The 21,411-nt window shown below is 38.8% G+C and overlaps 1 protein-coding gene across 1 annotated transcript in view; it reads right to left on the reverse strand.

The window, feature by feature from the left end:
* Positions 1–240: 240 nt before the first annotated feature.
* Positions 241–21,411, reverse strand: part of FAM169B (Protein) — a 39,775-nt gene continuing 18,604 nt past the window's right edge. Inside the window, 6 exon segments of the mRNA XM_059824132.1 lie at positions 241–570; positions 1,578–1,639; positions 4,742–4,870; positions 7,291–7,473; positions 15,068–15,242; positions 16,862–16,947. Coding sequence (XP_059680115.1) covers positions 349–570; positions 1,578–1,639; positions 4,742–4,870; positions 7,291–7,473; positions 15,068–15,242; positions 16,862–16,947 — 857 coding nt within the window. The 3' untranslated portion in view covers positions 241–348.

Consider the following 21,411-nt stretch of genomic DNA (forward strand, 5'->3'; position numbering starts at 1 on the left):
CGCTCTTCCATAATGCAGGATGTGGTTTCCATAGAAATATCTTCTTACATCAGTATGTACAAGCCTTCCAGTTATTCCCTTTTGGACATCTCATGCAATTCAATAAAATCTTTTCAGAGCAGGGAAATAACTAGACTCAACTACTACTTAATTACTCAGTGAGAAGAAAAAAAAAAGGACAATTAGCAAACAAAAGCTTTATTTAGAACAAAACACAAGATGGAGAACATGTGTCTTGCAAAACAACTATATCTTACCTGAAGAAATCTCTCCAGCATTACAAATTATGAACAGTCAATTACAATTTTTAAGACCACACTGAGATTTTGCTGATTTTTGAAAGTGCAATTATGGTATAATTCTAAATTGTCTAGTGGCCTTGCCTCCAACTAGGCCCCCAGGACCTGCTGTTTTTCTGAATCCTTTGCATTGCTGAGTATTGCCTGCACCTTGTTCTAAGTCCTCTTGTTCAGGACGCTGTGAGTTTAGAGTCCCGGCTGCTGCTGTGTCATCTTTTTTTTCTGTGCCATCTCCTGCCACTTTCCCAACACCAGGAATGTATTCAATGCTCTGAAATTAGAACCAAGACAGAGGGAACACCAAATTATACACAAACAACGTAAACAGTGACTTGATCCTAATATAAATAGCCTTTGTCCAACAAGGCCACCATAAACATGCAAGGCAAGAAACTTAGCTGCATTGCTTGTATAAAACAGCTTCATTCCTGCTGCTCTGCCTGAGTTCCCAGAAGTGTCAGCATAAAGAAAACTGGGAGTACACGGAGCCTTGATCTGGCTGGGTGGGCTCCGAAGCCATGACCACAGCACATAACGCAAGAGCGTGCACCACAGGGGCCAGCGCTGTCATAGCTCCCCCAGGAGACCCATGTATGAAGAAAACAAACTGATTTAATTGTGCGGCAACCAAACTGTGCTAGGGAAACAACCCCTACAGCTCTTTGTTTTACTTCCACTCATCTCTCCTTTTTCTATTACTTGAAAAAGGTTCACGACTGTGATCTGTTTTCTCAGATACATGTACGCCTAACTAGGTTCAAACCTCTCAGCCTGTTTTAGGCCTCCATCCTGCAAAAAGCTAAGCACAGTCAGATCTGCAGCTCAGTAGTAGGATAAAATAATTAGGACCGTACAGAGCTTGGCTTACTTATTCTAAAGGTGTCACACTCAAGCCCCTGTATAGGCACAGGAAAAAAAAAAAAATCACAGTTCAGTTCAGAAAGCCATTGCATACACAAACCTTGCAAATCGCTGTATGCCAGCTTCGTTACAGTTCTCTTACCTCAGCAAGGATCAAACTAAAACATTTAGCAAAAACTATCCTGGACTCTTTAGCCTCTCAAACTACTATAGCTATATAAATTAGCTATATGAATCAATTATATGTGTATGTATATATATTATATAGCTATGATTACCTACATAAATCTATGGGTCAGTAGTAAAAAAACACCCACAGTTGTCTGTGATGATCTCTCATATTTAAACCTCACTACTTCACTAAAAAAGGCCACCAATAAAAAAGAAAGTCATAAAATAGCAAATCAGTCACTGTACCTTACTCATCTGGTCCACATCTGATTATCTGGGTTTACTGGTATGAAAGCCCGCTTCAGCCTCTGGAGATATGGGGCAAATAGTTTTCCCCAAAAAGAGATTAAAAAGGAAAAAAATGTTAGCAGACCTCCATGGCAATTTTCATCTAAAAAACACAGAAAAAGCCACCTGAATGCTACCTTCAACCCCTTTTGCCTTGCTTTTGTTAATTAACTAAACCAGGGTGCCCGATGACACTACCACAAAAGACTAAGGTGAACAACTATACAAGAAAGAAAATGTCTCTGGGTCTTTCTTAGCTTGAAAGTTCTGCTAAATAGACAATCCATTCATTTCTTACACCAAGAAAACCCATATGCCTTCCTCTCTTTCAGAAAATGCAGATAGTTTGATCAATTCAGATAAAGGATTATAAACAATCATTTGAAATTTATTTTAATTCTTGCTCAGTCTGCTTATTTTTTGCATTAGCTTTACATTTACAGGCTTTATGTATATTCCTGAACTACTTCAAAACAGCTCACTTCACTGCCTGGTAATTTTAGCAACAATGAGCAAACCAGGTTAAATGATTTCTGTTCCTCCAATCAGCCCCAGAAGAGAAATGTCACTATGTTCCTGTTACTGAGACTATTTGCTGTAAATAAATCTCTCAATTTTTCAAACAATAAGAATTAATTCAGAATGAATGATTGCAGCTATGTGTGACAACATGCTAAAAAGCTTTATTCTTGTAGATATATGTATACATGCAGACAGAAATGTATGTGTGTATATATGTCTATGTGTCTGTGCACATCCAAATTGAAGTATCAGTTGAAGTAAACAGAGTGCTGCAGTTTATCTGTACTGCCACTAGATGCAGCCACACAACCTTGCAAAATTTAAAATTCTGACCTCAGGGTTATAGAAACCTTTTTTGGAATATCTATGATTGCAGAATTCTTACAACAACATTAATAGTATTCAATCCTGAGTACTAGGGGTAAAAAATGTAATATGAGTACAATTTTCCAATTTTCTTCTCAATAATTTTGTTCTAAAACATAGCATTGCAAATGTCAATGGGCATCTAAGAAATCAGAGCAGAATAAGACTTGTCTATATTTGTGGTTGTTACCATAGATCCAGGTTGGAGCTGACAATATTGAATTACATTGTGTTTTGCTTTCTACATAACAGAGCAAGTAGGAATGAAGCGCTATGTTCCCAAGTGACCCCCTAAAGATCTAAATGACCGTGCACGCATGCAACAGGTAAGCATACAACTCCAATGGTTTCCATTCTATGCCACATCATTTTCCTCTCTGTATCCCTATACCACAACTCTGGAAACAGAAGCTTCTCTTTACACGCATGGTAAGCAGCACACTAGGTCAGATGATAAAGGATTCCTGTGCTCAGAAAATGTTTCTGCTTTATCTACTACTAACAGATAGCATGAAGCCCTGGAAAATTCTCTTGTTATTTCCTCACCAGCTATCAAACAGAGCTATGCAGGAGTAACACTGCCTTTAGGACAAAGCAAAACCAGGAAAACTCTCCCCTAGTTTTAGCAGGTGTTATCTGTCCTCTGCTCTCCCTTGGTATTTCCCTGGGTGCACAGTATGCACAGCACTGGGATAACACAAGCACAAGAAGCACACAAGTAGATTTCATATGTGAAACAGATATACTAAATGTATTACACACTGTTTTAAATACTGTTTTTATAGGGGGTTGATTTTCCACTGAAGATGGATGAAATAAAGCCTGTCAGCACATTCAGTGTAAAGGAAAGTGATGCCCAGTGAGCTGTGCACCAGAGGGGAGAATATAATTTAAAAAGCAGATTTTTATTGTATATTTTAGTGCCAAATTCACTTGCTTCTGCTTCCTTCTACTATAAAGATCACATTGCAGTTCACAATCCATATAAATACATATAAACCCTCCCCCCCATTTCTGGTTTATACTTGCCCTCCTTCCTCTTTTTGTACATATGAGATATCTCATTTACGTGCAGAACTGGCGAAGGCAGTTCCCAGGCCTCACATGTATTTTTTACTGACAGCCACTCTGATGGAATTATATTTACCCATGTTTTGGGTCATTTCTGTTTGTTTTTGTAGAAGATGGCAAAAAGAAGAAAGAAAAAAGAAAGTATACTCTCCTCCAGGATACGCTTTCTGTTTGCTGATCTGATCGCAGTTCTCTTCAATTGCCATTAATAAACTGAACTGAGCAAGATGGATTAAAGGAAAGAGCAACACCAGTTTTTGTTGGTTTAAAGCATGAGGAACATAAATATAATGGCTTCAGAGGAATCCAGCCTAGGGCTAAATTCTGACTTAACTCTCCTGTGGGGTGCTGCAGACAAGATGAAATGCCACATCTCAACTGAAGGTCCCCAAGCCAGTACAAAGCAGGATAGATGTGGGAAGGCATGGTAGCAATTTGCTCTGCAGCACTCCTCGCTGCACTTCCAGAAACAGACAATGTGTGCCTTTCTTTTGGAACCTAATGCTTATCACAGCTTGCGTGCATGCAGCAGAGGGGCCTGTCTGGATCCCCAAGCCAGCTGAACAGATTACATCAACAAGATGCCCATATGAACCATCAAAAGGTTTTCCGACTCTGCTGCTATCTTTTGGGCAGTAGGCAGAAAATGCTCCCAGCAAGAAGGATTTACCCTGTAGGAGAGTACTTCGAATCTTCCAAAAGCTGTAATGAAAATGTTTGTCTTTCCACCCAAGAATGGTATTGGCAGCAAATTGAAAGTAATTAAACACATTGCCCATACAAATTTCTTCTTTGTAATCATTTCAGAGAAACAAACCCCTCTCTATAACCCAGACATTGTGTTGTGCAACAGGAATTTTTGGGGCTAACTTCTACCCTGCTGTAAGTGCATTGCGAGGGGAGTTACAGCCACTTTATGCCAAGACTGTGCTTTGTTCACTCTCTCTCAGATGCTCTGTAGTTCAATCTCATTACCTCATAATTTCTAAGAATTGTCCTGTTTACTGGGAAAAGACCAGTGAACCGGACTGCACACTCCATAGTTTCTCCATGTGGATACAACAGAGAAATCACCTATTTATTATCACTACCTAACACTTGATTTTATTTCTTATCTTTATATAACTAACGTGGCCAAGTTCACGCTGTTTATTTTAACTCACTTCCTGCAGGGGATGACTCCATCTGAATTTTTAACCAGATATTCGCTCGCTGGCTCCAATCTCCTGGTGCTTCCACCTCCCACAGTCGATTCTGCTCCTCGGGATAAGTCTGCAAGAATTTCTGGCAAACTGAATAGGAGAAACCAAGGGGTAAAAGCATGAATGAGTGAAAAGTACAGTGGAAGAGGGAGCGTATTCTATCCTGGAAATTCTCTCAGACCTACTTCCATTAGTTCCTTTGGAAATCTTTTCTTCTCTCTTCTCATGTTCCTTTTTATTCTTTTAGCTGGAGCTTTTAGGAAAAGTCTGTGTAGAATGACCTAAACAGGCATGAGTGAATCCTGTCCATCTGCTTCAGTCTAGATTACTTCCTTGAGAGCGCAGAAATACAGGACTTGACTTACTGAGCCACCTTCTTCTGGCATGCATCACAGAACTGTCTCCAGACACTTAGTAGGTTTTAGACTAACAGCAGTGCAGGTTTTTTCACCCTCACTACTCTGAAATTAAAAGTGTTTCAGCATCTTCCAGCTTTAACCATTAGAATGCTACTCAAATTTCTATTTATAAACAAAAGCTGTGTATTGGTTTGTCCTTGAGCCAATACCATCCTCCATTTTACTACTGCTATCCTATACTCCATTGCTGCGGTTCATTTACTTCTTTGGGTGTGGAAAACAGGAAATAGGAAGAACAGAGGAATAACAGGCATACCTGTGTCCGATGTACGACCGCCTTGAGAAACCATATTCCTACAGACTCTTATCACTATCATAGACACAGAACATTAATATAATTTGGATAAACAATAAAATTTAGGTTTGCTTATGTTATCAAACTGAAATCTGTCTTACTTAGAGGTTTCCTTAGGAAGTCTGCAGAGCCAAGAGGAGGCATGTGTTGTAGGACAAACAGTTAAAAAAATTTAAGAGGGATTTTTAAACTTTCCTTAACCACTATTCTATCAGTTCCATCAACTGTACTAAGACAGCAACCTGTAAACAACAAAAGTATTTTCATGCTCTCCTCTATCCATTCTGGTTCATCATACTACAGAATGAATCTAGATGGGTCATTTATTCAACATTCAGTTGAGTTTAACACTGGGCTATTGAAACAAAAACCCTAATTTTGGTATGTAAACATTCGCCTCACAGTAATAAGCAGACCCCTGTCATTAATTTTATCCAAGGATATCAGAAGTAAATTAATTATTTCAATAAAAGCTACTGAAAGTAACATATATACCAAAATAGAGATATATGCTAGATGGCTTTTTACTTCCTTTTAGGCCTCTATAGCACATTAAATAACATGCTAGTGATAACTGTGCACATTTAGTATAGAGATTTAGAGTAAAATTTTCCATTCTTTTGTCAAAGTATGAAACTGTGGTTCCGATGAAATTTTAAAGGCAGTGACATCAATATACTCAAAATTTAACTTAGAGTATTAGTATTTTTATAAAAGCAGGACCTAGAAAACCTAATCAGAACATGACACAAGTCAAATTTATTCACTATTAGCTCTAATCTTAATTGAGATGAAAGCACAGACTTGCAACATATCGCTAGCATTAACACATAAACAATGCACCTTTCTGATCCACAGTGCCTAAGCCATTGATGTTTATGTCTAAGCCATAGGAAAAATGGATATTATTGGGAGAAGAGAAAGAATGTTGTCAATACCATTCCTTCCTGAATTTAGAAGTAGCACTACCTTAAAAACTCCTGGAGTACATTTCTATACATTGGGGTACATTTGTATACATTCAATGACACATACTAACCAAGAGAAAGAACAGATACAGTCAAAATTTTGTTGACACTTATTAGGAAATGGCTGTAAAGTCATAAGTCAATAGAAACATCCCAAAAAAAATTACAGTAAAGACCATATGCCATACTGAGACAAACTTTAGGAAAAAATGCTTTTCTAAAGAAAACAGTTTTACAAATAATGTGAGCACAGATATTTTCTGTAAATTTTACTAGCAAAACCAGAACTTCAACGTGAACACAGAGAAGATATGTAACTACTTAATAATCTTTTAAAAGTGCCAAATGTTCAATGACAGTCAATACGAAACAAGTACTGATGTGACTGGATGAATGAGCAGAGCCCTGGTATATGGCTTATTAAATCTCATTTCTTACAAATGCAGTATCTACAAGAGCATTATGTGCATAGTGTAGGCTTGACAACATCTTATGATTCTTTTCCCTCTGGTGTCAAATAAAATGTGTAAGTCACTGTCTAGGGCAATGACACAGTTCTATTTCTAAGAGAGAGCAAGATAAGAATGCAAAATGTCAAACAGGCAATACGAGTTTTACGCTTCTCGTTGTCTTACATAAATATTGGCCTACCCTTCTACGGGAAATTCCAGATGTTTCAAGAAAAGTAACCATTTGCACGCTAACAACAGTTCAGTTCAGACAAGTGCACTGAACTCTCATACAGTTAAGAAAATCCTACCAAGACCATATTGAAATTTATACATTATACATGACCCTTACCTAACGCTTCCACATCAAATGATTTACCTTGATACATCGCAGCAGAAATAGGGCAGCTGATCCCCAAGGCATCCTCAGCCATGAAAGACTGACAGAAATCATGCAGCATTTCCATCCCTAGGCCACTTCTTCTGTACTTTCTCCGGACAAATATAGTATCCAAAACCGGCAGCAAGTAACATTGACTGGTTGTACCATCACATAGGCTCCCTGAAAGCAGAGAATAAAAAAACACATGAATTTGAAAAGAAAATTGGTATCGCTGCACTGACTAACCACTGTGCGATTCTAGCCACAAATACTGCCCTGATACCCTTCCACAGGCTACAAGGATGACCCCAACTGAAGTGCGTTTGCATAGACAGTAAAACACTTTCCAGGTGGAAGATTTGTGCCATCAAACTGAGAGGACCCGCTTAACATGTGGCTGACAGGTCTCACCATAGTATTTTCCAGACTCCGATTCTTCATAATCAGACCACCTAGGTACGCACGCAACATATAAAGGAAAATTCACTGAGAAGATATAACTGGGCTATAGCCAAAGAGGCATAAATGTTCTGAATCTAATCTCAGTATATTCCTTTAGCTTTTGTCTATTCTGGTAAATCACCTGACAAACTCTTTTTATGAAATACATTGAACCATACAACTCAGTATGATCTAAACACTCAGAAGGTCTGTACTGCCTGATGCAGCTGGACGGTGGAGAAGGATTCCAGAGAAAACTCCCAATACTGTTTAAGCTAACAATTTCATAATGACTGCCAAGAGAGAAGAGAAGCTCTCTTGGCCTCTGCGTACATTGCTGTTGTGCCTCCCCAAATGGTGTGATAATACTCTGAAGTACGAAACTTGACTGGCCCCATCATTTACACCTCCTTTCTGACTTTTACTGGTTAGAAAGTTATACAACCCTTTTACTGCATATTCAGTCTTTGATCTCCTAGTTCAGTAAGTTCTGTAGACAGCTGTACAAAAGAATACTTCTCTCTTTCAGTTGCTGTTATCTGTCAACACATACCCACGAGCCATCTTCAAACCTTTGTTGGTAAGAGAACCACACAAAAAGTAAGTGTTGGGGTTGCTCCGCCTGAAACTGGAAACAGACTCCTAGCTGTTCATGATCGCAGTGACTCCAGGCCAGAGGAAGGGAATTCCATCACTTGTTCAGAAAAGAGAGCAGAAGTTGGGCAGCCCCAACAACCCAGCACGTAACAGGGAGGCAGATGTCTTCCCAAAGAGGAAGAACGATGTCTGAGAAAGCACCAAGTAGAATCCAAGTGATAGCTAAACTCATGGCAGCAGCTTAGGTTTAACCTTACAGTGCAGCACACAAAAGTCACACCTCTGTAGGAAGATGAGTATAGACATTAATTAAGGCATTTGGGTATAAAGCCATGAACAACTGAGTGCTGCATTTTAAGGAAGTACTTTAAGTCCTCCTTTGTAAGTCACTGAATTTCTATAGAGTGGTAATTTATCATACATGTACATGCTTCTAGTCCATCGCTTGAACTACCACTATCAATGTTAAACTAGGGTTTTCGCTCAAGGACGGTCCTTGCTAATAAACACATTAAGTCAGTCACTTGAAATCATGGGGACTTGACATAATGCTCTGCTTGTGGACAAAATACAGACTCAAGTATAAGCCTCCAAACTATTAAAACTCAGTTCTCAGTGAAAACTGTCAAAAAAATTAGAACCAAGGGATCTATTTTGCAATCATGTATAATAAACTCGAACTGGAGTCAAGAGAAAGTTGATTAAGAACAGACATTCAGCGTCCAAAATTTTAATGTTCACCCTAAACAACTTAGGGTCCTGTTGCAGGAGGTACATTAGCAATTCACTGTACAACTTCCATTCAGTGCAGAATACCATAAAAACAGAACCTCAAACTACTTGACAGCATAAGCATTCAACCCTGAAATGAATGACCAACATCAGTTCACCAACTACCTACATATAGGATAAGGTCACCATAGAAATATCTCGCTGATTTATTTTCATTTTTAGAAAATATTTATAAAGATTTTATGCTTCTTCTATCTGGGTACATGGCAGTTTAAATAGAAATGGATATCCAGGCCTTTATAACAGAAAAAAATTACATTTTTCTACTTTGTTGCTTAAATCTCAACAAGACCTTCTTGGTTTTCTCTCTTACCACTTACTAGCATACCACTCAGTCTGGTTTTCAGTGTCTTGAGACATAAAACTTTCATCACTTCACAAAGACCTACTTCACAGTTTCAAAGATCTCCTATAGAATGGCTGTTCCTAAATTCCTGTATAAGACTTTTACTTAATAGATCCATTTTTTCTTTATCACATCCCCATAGCTATCTTAAACTGAGGTCTACTTCTGTTCCTTGAGTTGGTGTCTAGCACCTTTTGCTGATAGTCGCCAGGCCTGACTTCCATTACTCTTTTCTAGGATGCCAATTCAGCAAAGCATGCATGACTATATTTAATTCTAGGCCCTGATTTGTCAAGAATGTAGCTCTCCATTTAGCAAGAATCCACATCACACATACTCAGCCATACAACAAGACTATGTAGCTACATAACCGATCCATTCACATCCAGGCTTGGTCCACCCCTGCTTAATCAAAATGCATGCTTAACTTCAAACACATGTTCAAGCATATTGTTGGAAAAGGATGGTTTGTGGTAGTGTTCATAACCTTTCGGTATTTGTAAGACATGATGGGTAGTTACTCTTTTTTCATGAGCCAAAAAAATTGAGTATATGCCCAGTCCCATTGTTAGCTGCCAGCCCAACAGAGATGTTGGATTCCAGCAGTGTTGCACCATACATTCTAAGAAAGGGAAAAACTTTTCCTCATGAAGCCAATAGCTTTAAGAATTCCTGCATGTTGCAAGTGTCCTTGTAAGTTTATTATTATCTCATATAGTCTGCCCCCTATAAATCCTGATGAGACTGCTATGCAGCAATCCCAGGAGCTGAGTGATTTATGTCTGTGCTCCTAATTTTGTGTTGAGAAGACGACAAAAACTTGTAATGTCTAAAGGCACTGTAAATAAAGAAACCATGAAGCCATTCTTCACCTTGTCCCTGGGAAACATATTGGAAGAGTTATAGCCCACAGCCATTTGAAATAAAATAAACAAACAAACAAACCTTTGAAACAAAGGCCACTTTGTCTCTAGTTCCTATCCTATAGTAAAGAGGTTACCGTAAGCTAATGGTGGCCCAGAGGTGACCACGAGGTTCTCACACATTTGGTTCAGAGGTTTGTATCACCGTTGAAACACACAAACAGACTAAGTTTTGAGGTGAGGGAGGAGACAGGGAAAATAAGGGCATTGGCGATGGAGATGGAAGTATTCATACAGTCTGCCCTTTGAAAGCCTTTGATCTGTTTGGTTAGGTCACAAGTGCCAAATGACCAACTTATGAGCCAGTAAAATGGTAAACAGATATTACAGGGGCAGGAAAGCAGACAGCCATTAGCATTCCCAAAGAGCCACAAACCAGAAAAAAAAACAATCCAGTCCCCACATCCAACAGACCCAAACAAAACAAGGTTGTGCATACTGACTATTTCCCTGCTGAACAAGTTGGCTTGGCACACACATGTTTGGACAGGCCTTAAGCAGGCTGAGTGCTTGTGTAAAGGGTGGGGAATATTTCTGCTGAATAGAAACCAAGGTCAACCCATTGTGTGAGTTTGTATGTGAGAAGGGGAACAAAGGTTCTGGCTTCAATAAAATTAAATTAATTCATGTCTTGACTGGTATGTAGTCATTTGATTTTTATTACAGCCAGAACCTTCAGTCTGCCTCAGAAATGCACATTAAAAATATTATTGCTAGAAAACAGAGGGAGAGAAAAGCAATTATCAAACCAGACTTCAGCTAACTGTCTGTCAGGTTAACTTCAATTCTGATTTAATTTTTTTTTTCCTAAAAGAAACATATGCAATCAGTGAAAAATAAAATCCTATTATCTTTTTAGGAATCTATTTCCAGAGAATACCACCTGGGCCACCAAAGAAATTTGCAAAGGCTTATATGAAGAAAGGTGTGAAATGGATTTTAGATTGGGTAGCTGCTTCCAAAGATGATCTCTAAGGCTCTGGGGTAGCAAAAAGCAGAGATCGGGGCAGGGTTGCTTTGCTGCCTACTTTATATCAGCTTAGAGTTTTTGCAGTCAGGTGTTCCCAAACTGTGATCTGCAGAGGATCTCCAAAGAATGAATGAATAGCCAACAACGCATTTACTCCTGGTTCAACTGCATGTTTTACAGCCTTCTCACAGGACCCAGTTTTGTTAAGGCTGGTTTGACTCACGTCTCAGAGAACACCATCTTTCTCCACGCTTTTACTACTAAGGTTTGACAAAAGCGACACAGCGAGCTTGGGAAGGGACAAGCTTTGACAATCTGACTCCTTTGCTTTTTGTTCTGCAGACAGCTTGGTCCGCAACTAGGCAGCTCCTATGTGTTACAGAAACAGTAATACATAACAGTAGGAAAAAAACCCTGTATATAAAAAGGGGGTTTGTTCTGTTTTATTCGTAAAGGGACTAAGACACTCCTGGCTTATAGCATCCTCCAACTTCTTTACTGATTTATTTGCATTATGAATCTTCTACATTCTCCTGACGTTTATGTGAAGGTAGTAAAAGTCCATTTTCAGTAATTAGAAGTCCTCAGTAGATAAAAAAGAAAAACTTTCAGGGAATTACACAGTCTCATTGCACAAACATAGTGTCAGTAACCGTGGTCATTAATCCTACATTGCTACACAAAACACATTCTTTTAGAGATTTTCACACATATTTAGAGCATGCCAAGAAAAAATTCTGAAAGAAATACCGAAAAGAATATAAAACAGATCTCAAAACCAAAGTATCTATATGAAGGCTTTCTGCAAAGTATTTCATTTTCAGGTTGCTGCCTACAAAGAAAGGTACAGGGACAGGGAACTGTCTTTTCCTGTTGTACCTTTAAGTAGCTACATGCAGTGAGGTCTAACTTCTCAGCTGTCTAATATGGAAGCTGCTGACATAGATAAAATTGGAGACATTTGTCTTGGCACGTGACAAAGTGTCTTATCAGCCTCATTAGTGGCTTAGTACGTCTCATCAATCTTTAGTATACCCAGTGGTAAATGCTGCATGCCTGTCATTGAACAGGAATAGGCACATACCAGAGAGGCTAGGGTGATGATCTGTGCAGTCATGAATAAATTTTGGTTTAATAAAGGTGTCTAATGCTCACGAAAAGTGATAGCCTTGAAGAATGGCTCTTCTGTTTATCTACACAACAGGTGCAGGATGGACAGTGCCAGTAGTTGCCAAATTGTCTCAAAACCTTGACTTGCAGTTACTGCATCTCTGAGCAAGGCGGGTGCTCAGGACCATCTGTCCCTCTCTAGCTAGACTATCAAAAGAGATCCAGTTAAGGATGTTCATAAGATGGATGGACATTTGGAACTGGAGCAAAATTACCAAGTTCACTTTGTACAGGCCACCTAGGAACTGGCAAATGGAAATGACTTTACAATATTGCCAAGATAGTTAATTGGAATCACTGAAGTCCATTGAAAATTTAGTTTGCATAACGGCACATTAAATCTCTAGCAAAGATAAAACAGACTCTCTCCTCCTTGGTCACCATTTCTATGATTCACCCAGATGACTTATGTTTGAAATAGCCATGCTCCACAGATCTGTTCTGGCTTATTTGGCTCCACTGAAGCATGTTTTTTGTCATACTGTAGATAATGGAAAATTCACAGATGAGAAATACAGTTGAATACAACACCAGCATGAGAGTCTCAATTACCTAGTGCAGAAAATAAAACTATGAAGAAGTGCCAGGTATTTGCAGAGCATGGAAATAAAGGGAATCAGAATCATATGGTGGCCACAGAGGAAAATAATTTCTTCCTAGGACCAGAAGCTGTAACAGAGGTCCAGCACAATACTTAAAGTTGCCCCTACTAAATGTTCTGACCAGGACAGTAAAAGCAAAAAGAACTTACATTATGGTAAAAAAAAGAAAAGTTAAAAAAAATATCTAAAACAACTATGTGAAATACAATTTCTAAGAGAAGATATTTATCTTAGCCTGTTTTGGGCCTAATAAATCCATGGCTCTTCTAGAAAGTAGAGAGAATAGGATCAGCCAGAGCATGGCTGGTATGAAATTGAAATCACAGAACTTCAGAAAAAGGAATTATTTTCTAAATGCATACAGCAAATAGCAAAAAGGGGCAAAACCAATCAGTTTCAAGCTTCCCGAAAAAGCTTTGGCAACAGACTGCCGTAATTTGTGACACAGGCCAAAAACTAACAAATAGAGCTGCCCAGAGAAAAAAAACACTGGCAACAAAAGACAGATGCTGACAAAGCTGGACTTGAAGAATTTGTGTTTTATGTGGACCTGATTTAAAACCAAACTGTGACTCTGAACTTACTCAGAAATAGTTTCAACTTGGCTAATACTCCACCCATAACAGACTACTGTGCAAATTTATTTTACTGAAGCATGAATCATTACAGCCCATACAAGTGTTTCTTTCCAAAAGCTTTCCTCAGAAATATTTATGGACTTAAAGGAAAATGTACTATGGCAATTGAAGTGTTTGCCAATTACAAACCAGTTCATCAGCATATTCACAGATATATACAAGATTCCTTTATCATAGGCTGAGACTTGATTCATCACTGATAGTAAAGTAGCACTGTACCAGCACAGTGGTGTACAAGCTCCACCTCAGTGTGAGTAAGGATTTTGCACATCCCAAGGCAGCTGAAGAGCAGAACACCTCTTATTGTTGCTGGCCTTTGAGACTCTGTCAGAGAAGGCACCTTCAGACTGTCCTATAGAATCCAAAGCAATCCATGTCTGTCCAGCTCTCAAGCTGTTTCTTATTCTCCCCTTTTGGACAGATGGCTACGGATTGCTGACTTGAACAGTACATTTACCTCAAAGATACCAACTTGTCTACATTTAAGCTGCTGGTATCAAGATGACACCCATGAATCTTAAACACAGACTGGTAACCCACTCCTACATGGAGGGTACGTACTCAACTGCATACCTGGAGTTATTCTAACGAAGGCTTTTCCACTCTAGACTGGTTAATAGCAACGTACCTGCATTAATACAAACTCTATTTAATAAAAGACCTTCACCAAACCTTATGCTGGTGCAAGTATACCTAAAGAATCAAATGCATTTTTTCTTTTCTATGCTAGTTAATAAATTAATGATGAAATTAATTAATCATCATCATTTAAACTGGAAGTACCACAACTGGACAAAGCATTCCAGGACTGATCTAGCGCATACACCTTCCTCTACACAACCCAGCCAGTGCTCCTTATGCATCCATGGATATTGCCACTTCTCGCCACCAGCTACTGCTGATACACTGGTTTTCCACTGTGAATCGTACTCCTTTTTTCAGATATCATTCTTTCCAGGATGCAGTCCTCCATTCTGTGGGTAGGCCATGCATTCTTTTTTCCTAGATGTATGACCTTCTACTTGGCTGCATTAAAGTATATTTTATTGGAATAAGCCAGCACCTCAGATCACTCAGTGTAACTGAGAATAGAGTTTGGAGCCATTGTGTTTAAATGAAAGTAATATGGATGGCTTCCAAATTCTGGGAAGGTTTGTTCCTCAGATTCATTCTGAGAGAGATTTGATATAAAAATGTAAATGAGAGCCAGGATTATTTATACTGAAAGATAAACAAAAGGATTACACTTCTAACTATTATGAACTAATGGAAATGTGTCTCTAAGATGACCTTACCTTTCATCTTGACTGAGTAAAAGGCAACAGCCTCACCATTTCTCCAGAGTATCTTGGCACACTCGGTGGCAGAGTGAGGTAGAAAGAATGCATCGTTAGCTGAACTCCCTTCCAGCATTCCAAAAATAATGTAGTTCAGAACAAAGAGGACAATCCTTTCTCCAAATGTCTGGACCTTAGAGAACAAACAAAAACAGACCAAAGAAAAATGAAGCAGATAATAGTATTTTGCGTTTCAAAAAAGGCTTCAAAATTAAAAGGGGCTGGGAAGAGGGAGGTTGGGAAACATGTACACTTAATTTGGGGAAAATACCTCATGAATTGGTTCAGATAGAATAACAAAAACAGTTTTTCCCCAGTGTTCCACACTCTATCCAGAGGGCACAGAATAATTTACTAACAATTTATAAAGCTTGATGTATCTCCTGTTGTCACAGAGAAGAATTCTAAAGCAGCAGCAAAAGAAGTGTCTTGATTGTAGTCACAGCAAACTAGCCACAGATTTGGAAACAGGATCAAGGCACTCTAATCCTACCCAAAAGTGAAACGAAGACAGGATTCACTGCGTTATCCTGGTCACCTCTCCCCTACTACCTGTCTTGCCACAGCATCAAAGAACTTTAGTGGGCCAGGACCTTACTGAGGTAGACGCTACACAAAACAGAGAATAAACACAGTATGTCCCAAACAGCTTATAATCTAGGTGTAACATGAACAATTAGTTTTTATGCCATGCTTCTTACTAGACAACCAATGGGACAGGGAGATAGACGAACATAAAGGAACAAGATCGTGTTGATCATCAAGGCCAAAAGTAGTGCCAAAAAGCTTTATATGAATGCTGAAAAAGAAAATGAGAGTTTCCACAAATAATGACAACTTACCTCTTAGCAATGAGCTAGAAGGGGCAAGGGGCAAGTTTTCTATTTTCAGATATTTTTTCATTCTCTGTTGATACAGGGAATGCTTGAAAGCCTGAAAACCTGTGTTTCTGCTCCAAGTTCTATCTTGCAAGGATTTGTATCTCAAAATCCCTCCTGTTCAGTTACCCACAAAAAGCCTACTTAATTCAGTGAATAATTAAACTCTATGTATGGCAGATATTAGGGAAAGATGATAAAGGAACAGAATCATTAAGGACCAAAGGTGGACACAGAGGATTGTGTAGGAAACAGAACCGACTTAATAGCTTCATGGCAACACAAAGCTCACATGCAGTAGGCACCTGACTTCTTAGTTTAAAACAGACTACAGGCTACCCAAATCTCTCAAATGACAAAAAAGTAGTTGTATCCGACTAAGATGATCTATTTGGAAAAAGAATTACAGATACACAAACTATTAAATAACAACTGTTTCATAAAAATGAACACAATATAAAGATCATTCAAAGCCAAAAAAAATCATAACTAGCTAGATAAGACATTGTTCCAAAGGTTAGTAACACCTCCCATCAGAGAGTCAGTCAAGCAACACTGTAATATGAAGAATTATTGCTAATGTAGTAATTCCGTTTATCTGATTATTTCTTTAGTAGGTAGTGAGGGTAAACTAGAAACAAAAACTAATAAATCCCACAGATGAATCATAAACAGCATGCACAGAATTGTTTAGAGAGGGTTAATGTGCATGTCACTGTGCAACGGGAGACATGTGAAGTGCTTGGTGAGCCACATAGCCCATATCCCACAGGCTATAAAGCATGAGCTATAGGAGACCAGAGACAATTACACATGATTGTTCTCGCTGGAAAAGTTCCAGGGTAAAGGCAACTGTTTAAAATAGCATCCTTACCGAAATTAGCCCATCTCTAGAAGGATCAGCAGTCTTTACCAAATCTTCAACAGGCCACCAACACTGGTTCAAATAAACTGCCAAAACTACAAAAAGACAGGGGAACACATTACCTGCAAATAAATACAAAATTGGTTCTGAACCTTTCCACAAGCAGCCTCAGATCTACTTCTCCCTCCAGCTGACTCTAGTTTGATCTGCTGCAAGACAGCAGAACAATGATTGTATTTCAATTTCACCTCTGTGTCCCTTGATATCCAATTTTCAGTACCACACGAGGCATCAAGTGAAGGTAATTTTTCTCAGGAATTGATGTGACTTTGGTGTGACAACCTGTGTGCCATATGAATAAAGCACTGCATAATATCTGTTCAGTAGCACAGTAAGCTTGAGTGGCATTTGGGACAAAGAGTGCTACCTAGCTAAAGGTTACATTTTTGAAGTTTCTTTCAGACTTTCCCCTGTTCACTTGCATACATGCCCGTATTTGCACCCAGGCAAGTCAAACACAAAAGTTTTCATACCTGCTTTTCAGCTGCCTATGTGATTGAATTTCTATATATCTGTACCTTTAGAGTACAGACTCCTAAATCTCTGAATGGACAGATGTTCACGAAGTTCAAATACATACGGAGAGGTTTCTATCAGCAAAGGACAGACATGCACACATAAGTAAGATACACTTTGCCCTCAAGCAAAAGTGTATGACCAATCTACACATAAGTCAGGTCCTTGTGTAGGTGCTATGGAAAACTTGCACCCCACTTCTTCCCATCCTTCCTGAATTTTTCACATGTGCAGAAACAAGTATTTAAACCCTACTCCTACATGTTTTTCTACAGAATTCATTGCCTGCCATTAGATTTACAAAAGAAAGACTGAAGCAGCAACAATGACATTGAAATTGCTCCCAAGCCCTGTTCTGAAAGAAAAGTTTTAACATAGGGTCATTTCAAAAGATATAGAATAGATTTTAAGGGTTTAGATTAGGTTTTAGAATAAACACAGAAAATTGGTCATTTATGACCACCAACACATCAAGCAGCAAATGTTTCAGCAAAAAGAACTTTTATTATCCATACAGTGGTGACATCCACCTAAAGAAAGTACCTGGCCACAATTTCAGGAGTGCTCAAGAACACCAGTATCTTTACTATCTGTAAATTGGGCAGCTAGCATCCCCATCTTTAGACAAAAAGATGAAACATAATATATGAAGTATGTTGCAAAGAACAGCGTGCAAAGAACTCCCACTTCTTGAGTCCTAACAGTGCACTGCCTACTGGTTTTCTAAGCTACCCAACTAGGGACAAACATAAGAAAGTTAAAAACCATCTACGAGTTAGAGACAAATTCACACACAAGGAAGTGAAATGGCTTTAACAGGATTCATCATTTACCTGGTTTAGCCTCAGGTTATACAAATGTCGTTGATGTGCACAGGTTAGTTTCCCCTTTTGCTTCAGCTTCTACCAGCTCCCGCTAGCTTTAAGGCTGGAGATTCCACTTAGCTAACTTATATTTCAAATAAATGATTAAAGTATGTGCCAAAAAGTGTTACACTTTGTGTACTGGGTTAACAATGAAGAAAGTACTGCACGCAAGGGCAGATGCCTGTTTATAGCACCAGATTCAATTCATTAAATATTATGCACTTACTTGCATGGGAGTTTCATACTCTTTCTGTGATGGATTCAATCTGTTCCCTCAATCCCTTCACTCTGCTTTCAAATGCAAGCAGCCACTGCTCCATTACACATCCATGAAACATGCAGCTACAAAGGGAGCTGAGTCAGACAAAGGGGACATAATGGGCCAAACGCTGACTTTAATGGGAGCTGCACAGAGGTTTGGCACATAGTTCAGACACATACAACACACATAGTAAAGGTCAGAAAAGTTTTAAAAATCTTTGAGGAAAATAGGAAGATGCATAACCATGTTCTAAGGAGCTACTTTTATAGAACATTTACTGTGCTATTCAATAATTTAAACGTGTGGAAGGGAACACTAGTTGACATAGCAACTGTCACATCACATTACTTGAGCAACCTCATCTATATGGATGCCTTCCTTGAAGGAAAAACATTTCTCCAGATTTCACACAAACATATGTACTTTGCTTTTTGTTATAATTTTTTAAGTCAACATCTGGTCCACAGCTAAATCCATCCATGCTTCCCCATATTCTCATTTTCATTTTATAATCAACTTTGAGGAACACTATTTCAAATGCAAACATGCTTTGTGAGACCACATGTTCCTCCACTCTCTTTTGCCAGCCTTGTCGTTCTTTCCAAGACATTCAGTTATGTTCACCTGATCGTAAGAGACCAAGTTATTGCCAACAGTAAGTTACACACATCACCTGAACCCTGTGAATCACGATGTACATGATTACAATCATCTTGCAATTGCAAGACTTGATATGCTTGATCTTGCAATTGCAAAACTAGGTGAAATGGATTAAGTCTAATACATTTCAGTTCACAATTAATGGAGTATATACATGCTCAGTTGGGTGGCTTGCCCTGTAAGCACTAGCTTGCTAAACCTCAGTACTTTGATCACTTGCAGTCAGACAAACATATTCAGAGTGTTGCAAGAAGCTGAGAGCCTGTGAAGCACGCGATTCCATACCACTACGGGCATTTGGAATACAGCACTGAAAAACACCAAGTTGAATTAGGCACTAAGCATAATGCAATTGTGATTATGAAATGTCTCCTTTTGCTAGGCAGACGTGGATCCCTTCCCAACCCAGGTCTGGATTGTATTTTTACTTTCTAGGCTATGCTGGCCAAATGTTCCCACATTGGTGTGCAACTATTTGAATGAAATAGGAATGAAATCAGGACGCTACACACAGAGTAAAGCAGAAAAATTAAAGCGGCGTCCAGCTTGGTACTTCTTTTACCCCAGCCTTCATCTGAATTGCTGAAATGCATCCCTCAGTCACAAATTAAATCAAAGGTAATGCTATATATCAGAAACATAATTTGAGTTTGTTTAATAAATATAGAATGTACCAGTTCTTTACCTTAGAAAGTCACCTTTACCTTAATTTTGGCAGTATTTCAGATTGATGGCACACTTACAGAGGCTGCTTTTACCAGATTTCCACCTCGGAAGGAGAATGGTAAACTACCCTAACAAGCAGTTCCATGCAACTGAGCCTAGGTCTGCTCTGATAATGGAGCAAGCTCAGAGATCCTACATTAAACTGCGTTCTCAACGTTTATGTACCCTGAATAACTGTGTCCCCCAGTGCCCTCTTTAAAACGGAATAAGAGCATTTCTCTCTCTCTCCTAAGAGTCTTATCAAAATAAATATATTAAAGCTTGGGAGGCATGCAGATGCTGCAGTAATGGCAGCCATTCAAGTATCTAAGATATATATCTTTCCCGCAACCAATTACATTTTCTTCTACAATTCGAGTTTTACTCAGTGATTTGTTGCAAATGTCTTGTGATAAATGCTCCATGGCATCTAACAGTTATTGTAAATTATTATATACAGCATACAGAAAATGCCACAATAGGGTATGTTTATTTAGTGTTATAAAGATGTTAATCACCCATGCTATGCTCTGTAAGCCCTTACAACACAATTTACATTCTCATAAAAATATCTGTACAGATATACTAACAGAATAGAACACTCAGCCCATCAAAAATAAATTAAAAATGCTCCCAACCAAGACCAAGTCCTATAGAAAAGCTACAATATCCATTTTCTCTTTGAAATATGCAGGTTATTTCAGACCACTAGCTACGCATCACTTCTTGACAACCCATCTGATCAAGATGATCAGATATAAATCTCAGTGTTGGAATCAACCCTCCTTTAACCTATGTTCAAGAATTAAATGCCTTCAAACTTTAAAGCTCTTCACAGGCAAACTTGTAGCTAGGCTGCTAAATTCAGTATTTTTCCAGAGTCTAAATTATTAGAATGACAGTATTTTCTTTGAGAACTGTGGGAAAATATGTATATCACAGTGGACATTATTTCATAAGTATTATATACATCATTTTGTCTATGCAATACTTAACCATTATAGATGTAAACACAAATGAAGCTGAAAGAGGAAATCCCATCACATATGAACATAAGACATACAACATACACAGCTTTCTCACTGAGATTAAGGTACTGCCCAGGTGTCTGGTTAACCCCAGTGACTGTCAAGGCTGTGCACAGAGTTCATTTTAGGGGGTGACGGATGTTGGGGAGCCATCAGGAGCAAAGGTGGAGATGGAGTGAAGCTGAAGGAACTGATGGTGTCAGGGATAGAGCTGGAGAAGAGAACTAAATTGAAAAGGCTCTAGCCAGCATTTTGGCAGTCACTAGTCAGTAGAACCACCGGAGCAGAGGAAGGTTGTGGCTCTTGGGAGCAATATGATACAGTCTCAGAGCATCATGTGAGCTGTGGCAGAATCAAGCAATGAGGATTCTAGTGCTTCTTGCTGTTTCACTATCTACACCAGGACCTGAGAACTACACACCTAAACGTGCCCTACACACTTAATAACTGCATCTTCTACTC

Source organism: Gavia stellata, chromosome 13 (genome assembly GCF_030936135.1).
Source record: "Gavia stellata isolate bGavSte3 chromosome 13, bGavSte3.hap2, whole genome shotgun sequence".
NCBI classification, from domain to species: Eukaryota; Metazoa; Chordata; class Aves; order Gaviiformes; family Gaviidae; genus Gavia; species Gavia stellata.